General features: G+C 46.0%; 1 protein-coding gene across 2 annotated transcripts in view; it reads left to right on the forward strand.

Annotated features, from left to right (window-relative positions):
- Positions 1-3,441: 3,441 nt before the first annotated feature.
- The window catches only part of COL28A1 (collagen type XXVIII alpha 1 chain), a 148,798-nt gene continuing 140,007 nt past the window's right edge, over positions 3,442-12,232 (forward strand). For both annotated transcript variants that reach the window (XM_074986210.1, XM_074986212.1), the window contains exons 1-4: positions 3,442-3,578; positions 4,299-4,461; positions 5,017-5,576; positions 11,425-11,445. In XM_074986210.1, coding sequence (XP_074842311.1) covers positions 4,335-4,461; positions 5,017-5,576; positions 11,425-11,445 — 708 coding nt within the window. In that variant the 5' untranslated portion in view covers positions 3,442-3,578; positions 4,299-4,334. The remainder of the gene's footprint in view (positions 3,579-4,298; positions 4,462-5,016; positions 5,577-11,424; positions 11,446-12,232) is intronic.

Consider the following 12,232-nt stretch of genomic DNA (forward strand, 5'->3'; position numbering starts at 1 on the left):
CCCGGCCCTCACCAAGTCCACAAGTAGGTCAAGGAGCTCTGTCAGGGCTGTGCCCAGCCTGGGATGAGGCTGGCCACTCCAGGGCAGGTCTGTCTAACTGCCCCTAATATAGATAGCTATGGGCCACCCTGGGGGCCTGGAACAGCTCCTCTTCACCCGCTGTCCTTGACACATCTGCGGTGAGCTGCAGCTGGAGGCAGAGGAGTACCCAGGACCAGTGAGCCAGGAGCCGAACCCCACCGCTGAGTGATTGAGCAAGGAATGGGGCCTTGTGATTGATGTGCCCTCCCGGTCATTCAGCTGGGCAACTGGGAGCTAGGCATTGCCAGACCTTGGCAAGGGACCCTCTGATAAGTACATGGTAGGGTGCATACCCTGGCCTGAAGGGTGGGGGTGATGCAGCTGCCAGCTGGCCATGCACATGACCAGTGGTCCTGGGCTGGACACTTCGTGGCCTTGCATAGCACCTGGCACACTGTGTTGGCTGCTGGTGGGACAGCCAGCACCTGCCCCTGTGGGTAACGCAGTGACCCACCCATGTGGTGAGAGGTAGTTGGGGCTGGAAAGCACCCGGAGACTGTTCCACATGTGCTGGGAACTCCTACCTGGCCAAGATACCCCATGGCTGCCGTGCCTTTGGTTGGGAAGTGTTGCCCCCGGGAGGGATGGTGCCCCGATGGGGAGGTACGTGGCTCCTGAGAGGGCGGGTTGTCCCCAGGGAGGGATGTGCTCCCCTGGTTGCAGCCTCAAGGGCCGTAATATGGGACTGACACACTGTCCTTCTTTCCATACAGCTATGCTATCCGAGAGCTGGGAGAGCCCTGTGCCTTCCGTTGTCCTGGAGAGTCCTCCGGTGGTGATGGAGAGTGCCCAGAAATGCCCGCTATGCAGCACAACTTTTGGTTTGCAGCCAGAGATCCCCTCAGTAGATGGAGAGTGACATGGCCAGCCACCACCAGGCCGAGGTGACTGAGCAGCACCTTTGCCTCGCCAAGGCTGATATGGCATGGTGGAGGGTAGGCTGGGACAGGCTCATGGCCAATCTGCAGGACATCAGTGGCATCCTGCAGGAGCACACAGCCAAACTGGTCTGCCTCCTTGCTCCCCCGGCGCCCTCCCGCCAAGTCTCCTGCCACCCTGCCCGCTGAGCCCCCTGCTAAGCCCTTCCCACTACCATACCTCCTAGTGCTCCGCACCCCATCCCAGCACACCAAGGACCTTGTCCCTGGGGACGGAAGGGATCCCAGGGCTGACAGGGCTCGTGGCCTTACACCTCAGCCTTGGACTGACCCCTCCCATCCCCCCTCCAGGTTGAGGTTCCTCACATTTCCCTAAGGTATATCGTTCACCCCCTTCCCTGCTGTACGGAGGTTTATGTTCACTCATAATTACAGTTTCAGTAGCAGAGAGTAAATGTTTTATTTGACAAACACCCCGGTGTGCTGTGATCTTTGTGGAGGGATGGTGATCGGTGGATGTTTGGGTGTGGTGGTGGGTGGGAGGATGGTGAGGGGTGGATGTGTGTGGGGGATGGTTGTGGGTGGGAGTCACTGGAGCCCATTAGTGAAGATCTGTCAGAGGGCCTCTCTGATGTGGAGCTCATCCTGGTGCACCTGGTGAATGGAGGCAGCATCCAGCTGCTCATACCCAGGGCTGGACTTGGATGCCCATCTGTGCACAAAGGCATCCCTCCCTCCTTCCACAATATTGTGGAGGACACAGCAGGCACCCACTACCTGGGACGTGTTCAGCCCCCCAACTTCCAGCCGTGAGAGGAGACACCACCACTGCCCCTTAAGGCGCCCGAAGGCCTGCTCAGCCACATTGCAGGCCTGGTTGAAGCGGATGTTGAATGCCTCCTGCGTGGGGTCGAGTTGGCCCATATAGGGCTGCAAGGGGTAGGCGGCATCTGCCACCATGCAGAGCAGCATGGTGACATCCTGAGTGGAATTGCCCACTGGGGGACGAAGGTGCTGGCCTCCATGTGCTGGCAGAGCCCAGAGTTCTGGAACACATGGGTGTTGTGTGTCCGACTGGCCCAGCCCACATAGATGTCCATGAACTGGCCTCTGGACTCCACCAGGGCCTGGAGCACCATCGAACGTAGTCCTTGGGGTTCACGTACTGGCCAGCACTGTGTGCCAAGGCATGGATGGGGATGTGCATCCCTTCCAGGGCTCTGAAACAGTTCAGGAAGCTGAGTGCAGTGAATCCCATGATAGTGGCATCGAGATTCCTCAGTTGGATGACCCTGTGGAGCAGCATGTTGTTGATGGCCCAGACAACCTATACAGGAGGGAGAATATGCACTTTTGTGAGGGTGTGGAGGGGCGTTTCTGGCCCCCTGCCTCCTCCTTGCCCCCCTGGACCTCTCCTGGCCCCCCCCACCCCCAATCCCTACCCCATACCCTGCTGCCGAGGGTCTCCCTTACCGTGGAGCCCTCTCTCTGCTTCCCGTGTAGGGCCTGTGACCTGGGCATGGGTTACCTCCATGAGTAGGAGCCCTGATGGTGGCCTTGCCCACCCTGAACTGGTGGCCTAAGGAGTGGTAGGAGTCCAGGGTGATCAACTTCCATATGGCTATGGTGACCCACTTCTTGAGGGAGAGAGCAGGCCACATGCAGGTGTCCTGGTGTCTGAATGTGGGGGTGAGCCAGTGGCAGATCTCGTGAAAAGTCTGCCTGCTCAAGTGAACGTTCCAGATCCATCAGGCATCTTCTCACTCCCCCAGCACCAGTGCTCCCACCAGTCAGTGCTGCTGGGGTGGCTCTAGAAGTGCTGAGGCACCCAGGGAGGGGCCATGGGGACCTGGGCAGGGAGACTCCATGGCCCCAGGGGGACTGCTCAGTCACCTGAGCAGATGGGGGACAGCTGTGACGACTGTACAGCAGTGCCAACACAGTCTCCGAGATCAATGTGTCCTCAGCCAGGAGCAGCCGGTGCATGCTGAGCTCTGTTTGGCTGCGGTCAGCTGGGCAGCACTCCGGTCATGCAGGCTGGGGATGTTGGGGAAAAGTCCTTTAAGGAAGCGGCTGGCTGCAACCCTGGCAGAGCTTGTCTGCCATATGATCCCATCTGCAGTGTCTGCAGCTCCCTTCCTTTGAAAGAGTGCCTGGAGCCATGTGGACACTCCCTTTCAAAAGAATGCAGTGGTCTTTCGAAAGGGTGGATCAAAGGTTCAATCTGATTTTTATGTGTGGTCACTATCTTTTGAAAGATATCACTATCATTATCATATTTCTATTTAAAAGTTTAATTATGGAAAACAAAAAAATCACTCAAGTTCTTCTTCAAATAACCTGTAAGACATCAACAAGTTCTTAGGACGCTGTCCCTTTAAACTGCTCCCACCCAGATCTGTAATCCTGGCTAAATGCCTGACCACTCTGGACTCAGTTTTGACAAACAAAATATGAATAAAGGACCATTAAAGATTCAGATGCAAGATAACCCTTATTTACAACTGGGTAGACTATTTAGTTACAAAGTGCCTTATTTTCTTATCAGATATGTGTTTTTCGGTCACATTCATTTACAGATGTTTTAATCCTCAATTTACTGTTTGCATGATTTATAAGGTAAGCAATAAATAGTTTAGAACTCTTGTATCATGTTGAAATAAAATCACTGGAGTCCTGAACAGAAACTGTGTAAAACTCATATTAAAGATTATTACTTATTATAATACTAATCATTCTGTTCTTACTTTATTATGTGCATTTTCCCTTTTATCTTTGAGGAGTACATTAATGATTTTAAATGTGGAGGCACTGAATGGAGTTCAAAAATATTATTTAACGAGGATGTTTATTATGCATTATGCATTAGCTAGTAATCTTTGGTGCTGATGATTAAAATGAACTGCTCTAAATTGTAGACTTTTATGTGATTCAGGTTCAATAGCTATCAGTGCACTGTAGAAATTAGTAAACACACTGACTGAAGGAAATTGTTAATGATATATTCAGTTTGCCATCATATATCATAGATACAATGCCATAGTAGGTTTTTTCATAAGCAGCATTGTATCCATTCTTGTAGAATTGACTAGTGCTACCACAAGTCACCTATGTCAAGGATATGCGATGTATAGCTGATCCTGCAGAGGCAACTTTGTTTTCTTACTTGGTCACGCACTTGCCAGTAGTTTGTTCTAACTTCTTCCTTAATAAATCTTTCTGAAATACTGTACCTAGAAGCTGAAAGTTGCTCAAATCAAAATTTTGTTTTACGTATAAACCCTGTCTCTTTTAATTTATTACTGGAGCATTAATAGATATTTTGTTTTCTGTTAATAGGAGTAGTAAGTCGTCTGATTTTGGATCACAGTCACTATGTGGAAAAAACATTTTGTCTTTCACCTTTTATTTTTGGCTGTCGCAACAGATCATGTAGTCTATGGACAAACCAGAAAGAAGGGACAAAAGCCAAATCTTCGAGCAAGAAAAGATGATTTTCAGGGTAAAACTTTATTTTGGAAATTGCAATAGGTTTTGTGAAACATTTCATAAAGTTTCCTGAAATGTTTCCTGAAGTTTTCATTATCATTTCCAAGAAAATGAGCAATTATACCTGTGTAGGATTACTTTTTGTTTGTTTGGTTTGGTTTGGTTTGGTTTGGTTTGTATTTGAAAACCAGTCCTGGAATATATGGAAGTGCTTGTCACATCCACATTGTATTGCAATGTGATCTATTGTTTTTATCTTAATATATATCATTTCAAAATTGTATACATTCTGAGAAATTGAACAACAATTTTATGTTGACTTTACTATCATAAAATGTATATGTGATATAATAGTAATATGATGCAAGTAATCTCTAAGTGTGACCTAAAATAAAAAATATTAGGCTACTGAAGTACTACAGACAAGAATTTGTTTGTGTCTCTTTCCTTCCCCCTGCCTCACCGCAAAAAAGGGAAGAAGGGTTTTAGTTTCCTTAATTTAAAACTTAGGTGCAAGAGTACAACCTTAAGATCGAATTATTATTGTAATTTTCTTGTTCCATTACAGATCCTGTGTGCTTCATTGACATAGTCTTTATCTTGGACAGTTCTGAAAGTGCAAAACATACATTGTTCGCCCAGCAGAAAGATTTTGTTAACAGATTAAGTGACAACATTGTTTTAATGAAACCCCGCAAATTCCAGAAGTATGATGTCAAACTGGCAAGCATGCAGTTCAGCAGTACAGTCAAAATTGATCATCCCTTTGCAGCCTGGAAAGACCTGAATAACTTTAAGCAGGAAGTCCAGAAAATGAACTATATTGGGCATGGCACCTATTCCTATTATGCAATTTCCAATGCCACTCAACTGTTTAAAACTGAAGGTCGTAAGGGAAGTGTAAAAGTGGCTTTGTTGATGACTGACGGAATTGACCATCCAAAGAGTCCTGATATCCAGGAGATATCTGCCTCGGCTAGAGATCTTGGAATATCATTCATTACCATTGGGTTGTCTCGTAAAAAGGCCAGTAAATCAAACCTACATTTGATATCTGGAAATTCTCCTAATGACCCTGTTCTAATCCTAGATGATGCAGATCTGTCAGAGAAAATAAAAGAGCAATTGGTAAGTAACTGTGAACGGTTACATTTCTTTTCCCTTTTATCAGTGGAAGATTTTGCTGTTGATGATGATATAGTCACATATGAATCAGCAAATAAGGTAGTCTTTTTTCCCCTTAAGTTTCTAGCCCTCCTGGTTTCAGCTAAACGTCCTAAGACATTACTTGAGTGCATCTGAAAAGTTCAAAAACCAAACAGCAAATAAAAAGCTAATGTTAAAAAAATCTTTAAAAATAATTCATCTGATTTTTAGGAGCTTTCTCAGGACTGCGTTTGAATTCGTAAGTTTAAGCAATGCTTCAGAAAAAGATCTGAGGCAACATGAATCCAGTTCACTTCAGAGGCCGAGCCTTCCACCCAACGTTTTGAGCAAGGCAGAATTTTACGCCATCCCTCAATAGAATTTGAGGGATGGTTGCTCATAATTCTAATGTTTCTTCTAGTTTTCAGGGAACTGTGCTGTACTTAGATCACCAAAACTTAATGCCACCCTTGCAGGTGCTACCAGTATAGCCTTGTACTCCAAAATGCTAGAATGCTTAGATTCCAGTCCTGTAATTTTTATGTTAAGTTACTAGTAATTCAGCTCGATCAACATTTTCTTTGTGATCTAATTATAAGATTTCACACACAAAATTATGGAGACTATGGCCCTGCTGTGGCAAAGACATAGCATTATGCATTGTGTACATTTCCATTGATGTGAACAAGATTATTCTGAAGCACATGCTAAGGCAAGCATGGGCAAGATATGGCTCACAGTCTGGATCTACCCTCCCCAGCACACCCCCAAGCCTTTTCATCTGCTCCATGACCAGCACCAAGAGCTCGGGACAGGTTAGAGCAGGGGTGTCTAGCTTTTGTTCATCGGGGGCCATATGGTAATTTTTTACATGTTCTGGGGGCTGAACACAATATAGCTCCAAATCTCCTCCCCATCCCTGAGTTTAACCCCTTTCAGCCCGAAACCCGCTGCCAGGCTTATCCACTTCCCACGGCCCCAAGCTGTGTCCAGACTTAACCCCCACCCCGCAGCCCCAAGCTGCCCCCTGGCTTAACTGACCCCACATCCCCAAGCTGCTCCCAGGCTTAATCCCACCACAGCCCCAAGCTGCCTCCAGGCTTAAATCCTGCCCCTGCCCCCCGCAGCCTCTAGCCACCTCCACGCTAACCCCTCCCCACAGTCCCAAGCCACCCCCAGGTTTAACCCCCGCCTCCCGCAGCCCCAAGCTACCCCCAGTCTTACCTCCCCCACTGCAGCCCCAAGCTGCCCACAGGCTTCAACCTCCCTGCAGCACCAAACTGCCCCCTCAACCCAGGATTCACTTACCTTGCACAGGAACTCCATGTGCTGCCACCTTCTGCTGCTCCTTCCCTGTCTCCTCTTCACCACAGCTGCATGGCTCCCGCAGCCCTCTGGCTCCCCACATGTAGAGCACAGCAGGGATAGCTCTCAGTGCCCTGCCACGCTGAAACACTTGGACTTAATTTAATTGGTTTAATGGGCATTAAAGTGCTATGCTTTCAGAGTGGCTGGCAAGAGGAGTCAGGTGACTGGTGTGAGCCACAAATGGGTCCTTAAAGAGCCACATGCAGCTCAGAGCCACTCAGCAGTCTTTTAAAGATGGTGCCACTGCTGGCTCTGCAGGCTGGATGAAAAGGCTCTGAGGGCTGGATTCTGGCCCACAGGCCATGTGTTGGACACCCCTGAGCTAGAGCACTGGGTGCTGCTCCCACCCACAGCAAAACCTCTCAAATCCCATTGGCTGGTCTCACAAGCTGTCTCCTGCACCCAGAAAAATATCTTAGTTCCTACTGGCTGGAAACTGATGCTGGGGGCAGTGGCAGTGCAACAAAATTTTCATTTCTCATTGACCAGTTTTCAGCCAAGAGGAACTGAGATTTTGCTGGGCATGGAGACAGTGCATGAAACTAGCCAATGGGAGCTGAGAGATTTGCTGGGTACGGGGAGCAGCGCAGCACAATTTCTCAGTTCCCATTGGTCAGTGTCCAGCCAATAGGAGCTAAGATATTTTGCTGGATGTGGGGGCAACGTGGGAAGCCCCCCACCAGTGCAGAGAACCACTTGAAATGGGCAGAAAGCCTGGCTGAGAAAGCTGCCAGCCAGGAGCTTCTTAGGTAAGTGCCTCCTGGCTCTGACACCAGATCCCAACTCCCTCTCAGACCCTGCACCTATACCTACACCCCTCCGCATGGCCAGAATCCTCTCTGACACCCATACCTGTTCCTAAATTCTGAAGTCCAATATCCTAATCAAGGTCACAACCCCCTCCTTCACCCAGACTGCTTCTCAGACTCCACATTATCCTGCATTGCAGTCCTCCACCCCATGCTCCCTTCGGCACCCAACCTCCACCCCAGGCCCTGCACCTCCTCCATTTACCAAAATCTTGCAGCAGTCCACCATCAATAATTATTTCCTACCCCAGTGCTAAGGGATTGATCCATTGCCCATCGCAGTCAGTAGAAGTATTTTACTCTCTGCAGTGGCAATACACAGCTTAAAAGCTTTGTAAGTCTCTTATTGTTCTCATTTAGAAGGCACATGAAAAAAATCCAATGTAGTGCACACATACAGTGAATAGTATGTCCAAAATTGTTTTCATAGCTGAGAGTCAAGACGAGCACAGCAATAGAGTTAGTGTAGGCTGGAATTAGTGGCACTGATTTGTGAATTCTCCTGAGGTAGTCAAGGTCTGCATCTACACTTGCATTCCTCTTTCGAAAGAGGCATGCAAATGAGGGGACTCGCAAATGCAAATAAGGTGCAGATTTACGTATCGGGTACCTCATTTGCATATCCTTGTTTCAAAAGAGCTTCTTTCGAAAGACAAAAAGCAGTGTAGACACAGCCCTTTCGAAAGTAAACCTCATCTTCAAAAGAACCCTTCTTCCCTTTTCTTATGGGAAGAAGGGATCATTTGAAGATGGGGTTTACTTTTGAAAGAGCTGAGTCTACACTGCTTTTCTTCTTTTGAATGAAGAATATGCAAATGAGGCATCAGATATATAAATCTTCACCTCATTTGCATTTTCAATTTCCCTCATTTGCATACCCCTTTCGAAAGGGGAATGCAAGTGGAGACACAGCAAGAAGTTTGGCAAGGCTACTGTGAGACTACTTTTCAAAACTAAGGAAAGTATTTTCACATAAGTTAGGAGGCAGTAAATCAGTGATGGACAACCCAGGCTAGTGAGTGGGCCACATTTCAGTGGACCACAAAATTGTTGTAATCAAAATGCTCTCTCGTGATAGGGCAGTTTTGCCAAGTGCACTTGTTGACCTAGAATTTGCAGGTTGTGCTGATAGAACTGTAGCAGTGCTCTGATGAGAGTGCATGGCTCTCACAGTCAATTTTATGTGCCTTTTGCACACTCCTCACTTCATGTGCCCCTGTTTCTGCACATGTCATTTTAGTAATATTGCTGGGAAAAAATTATGCAAATAAAAACCAGTGGAATCTGACAGTCATGTGCATGGACAGGGGTAAAAAAATGTCTCCTGGGCCACATACAGAACCCCACTGGGCCAGACACAGGCCACAGGCTGTAGGTTTCCCACCACTGCTATAAATAATAAGATAAGATAATTAAAATGAAAATGTTGACAATTAATTAGCTTTTCATTAACTATATGAGAAGATACACAGTAAGGGTTTTCTGTTATTGACAGCATTTTCATGATCTCTTTATACATTGTGCAATGAAACAAGATCTCAGCTTCAGCTATTTGAGTCTTCATCCTTCCAATCTTTATTAAGTTTCTAAATTAAAGAAATCTGTCTAGATATTACATACTAGCACTGGTGGCCCATTGGTGGTGTCTTTCTGGCTTGTATTACATTACACACACATTTTTGGTACTTATTCCTAGATATCAGTATGTGCAGCTGAAAATTCTACTCCTCTCCCACCCATTCTGTGGGTCCCATTCTCCTCTAGAAGGTGGGTAGGATCAGAGTCATGATTTAAGGAAATGTAAGCAAAAAATGAGCTCTTTGATGGCCCACTAGAGAACAGGGTTTTTGAGGCTGACATAGTTCATTAGCTTAAGCAGAGCTAGCATGTATCTGTGTATCAGTGCTGTGAAACATCCTCCCAGATGCAGTGTAAGATATACCCTGCGAGAAGGTAAACAGCAAAATGCTGTCAATAACAGAACACCACTTATCATTACTTATAGCCCCCAGCTCAACCTCCTGCAACGCATCATTAAAAACCTACAATCCCTTCTATATAATGATGGTGTGCTCTGGAAGGCCTTAGGTGACAAGACTGTCCTCTCTTATAGACAACCTCCTAACATAAGAAAGATTCTCACTATCAATCACAGGCTACACCACAGTAGTACTAATCCTGGAACATTTCCTTGCAACAAACCCTGTTACCAGTTTTGTCCATGTATTTATTCTGGGGATACCATCACTGGACCTAACCACATTAACTACAAGATCAGGGGCTCATTCTCATGTACCTTGACCAATATTATATATGCCATCATGTGCCAGCAATGCCCCTCTACAATGTGCATTGGACAAACTGGGCAAACACGTTGCCAAAGAATGAATGGACACAAAGCAGACATTAGGAATCTCAGTACACGTAAGCCTGTCAGTGAGAATTTCAGTGGAGTGGGCCATTCTGTTAAAGACCTGAGAATGTGCGTCCTACCACAAAGAGACTTTAAAAGCTGATTACATAGGGAGATTTGTGGACTGGGGTTCATACTCAAATTAGACACATTAACACTTGGTATGAACATGGACAGAAATTATGTCACACATTACAGAGACTGCTTCCCTTTCTTTGATGTTTGTAATTATCTCAGACAAAACACTTAATATCCCCCCCGCTTTCAGTTCCATGTGTTTGATTTGTCTCTTTTTATTGCAATTTTTTTTGGACCTCTGTGATCTCAAGCAGATCTAGAGAAGTAGTTATTCCTCTTTATTCGGCACTGGTGAGGCCACATCTGGAATATTGTGTCCAGTTTTGGGCCCCCCAGTATAAAAAGGATGTGGATTTGCTGAAGCAGGTTCAGCAAAGGGCAACAGAAATGATTAAGGGGCTGGAGCACAAGACCTATGAGGATAGGCTGAGGGATTTGGGCTTGTTTAGTTTACAGAAGAGAAGAATTAGAGGTGATTTAATAGCAGCCTTCAACTTCCTGAAGGGGAGCTCTAAAGAGGAGGGTGAGAAACTGTTCTCAGTGGTGTCAGATGGCAGAACAAGGAGTAATGGTCTGAAGTTGAAGAGGGAGAGGTGTAGGTTACATATGAGAAAAAACTACTTCACTAGGAGGGTGGTGAAGCATTGGAATGCATTGCCTAGAGAGGTGGTGGATTCTCCATCCCTTGAGGTTTTTAAGTCCCGGCTGGACAAGGTCCTGGCTGGGATGACTTAGTGGGGGTTGATCCTGCTTGAAGCAGGCGGCTGGACTAGATGACCTCTTGAGGTCCCTTCCATCCCTGTGATTCTGTGAGATATAACTGGGTCAGGACTGGAAATTCTATAGATCTGAAGAGGTGGGCTTGTCCCATGAAAGCTCATCACCTAATAAATAATTTGGTTAGTCTTCAGAGTGCTAAAAGACAGATGGTTTATTTTGTTAGAATACAGACTAACATGGCTACCCCTCCCATTACTAAGAAAAATGTGGGTAATTCATTTGCTTTGGGAATTTCTGAAGGTGACAGCTAACCATTCACATAATTTATTGTTTTCGGAATGGTACTTGCAAATAATATATTTTGTAGGAAACAAATTGGTCAGTTAATAAAGTAGTATATTTTACCAGAGATTATATTTTTCTTCTTCTTTTTCCTTTCTAGGTTGCCTTGTTTGACAAGCGGGTAAGTTTTACAAGCTTTGACTATTATCAGTATATCAGAGTAACACATTTTAGTCAGCACATCAAGGTGAGCTATAGCCTTCACTGGTGACATCCAAATACAGATGTAGTAGTGTTATGTTTTTATTTCCTCACAGAACAGATGAATTTTTCTCAAAAACCAAAGGGCTTGTCTATACTAGCTCCCTACTTCAAAGGGAGGATGGTAAGTAGGGTGTTGGGAGTTTACTAATGAAGTGCTGCAGTGCATATGCAGCACTTCATTAAGCTAATTCTGCTCTCCCCTCCCCCACGGCAACTTCGAAGTGTTAAACTTCACAGTCCTGGCTTGTGTCTAGCCATGGCTCACCCACCAGTACTTCAAAGTGCCTGGGCAACTTCGAAGTTGTGCAGGCACTTCAAAATACCGGTGGGTTAGCCGCAGCTACATGTGAGCCAGCACTTCGAAGTTTAAAACTTTGGAGTTGCTGTGGGGGAGAGTTAACTTAATGAAGTGCTACATATGCAGCACAGCACCTTATTAATAATCTCCGGACACCCTACTTACCATCCTCCCTTTGAAGTAAGGAGGTAGTGTCGACACAGTCAAAGTGTCAGAAAGCAGATGGCTACTAATGTTTATTGTCGGGTCAGATTCTTCTACCTTAATTTTCATTGACTAATACTCCTTGAGCACAATCACTGGAATGAGTGGAAATAAGGGCTAGATTTTGTCACTCTTACATACATTGAATAATACCTATTATTTCTATAGAGTGTGGTTACTTTTATATTAACTCATCCATTCC

Source organism: Carettochelys insculpta, chromosome 2 (genome assembly GCF_033958435.1).
Source record: "Carettochelys insculpta isolate YL-2023 chromosome 2, ASM3395843v1, whole genome shotgun sequence".
Classification (NCBI taxonomy): Eukaryota; Metazoa; Chordata; order Testudines; family Carettochelyidae; genus Carettochelys; species Carettochelys insculpta.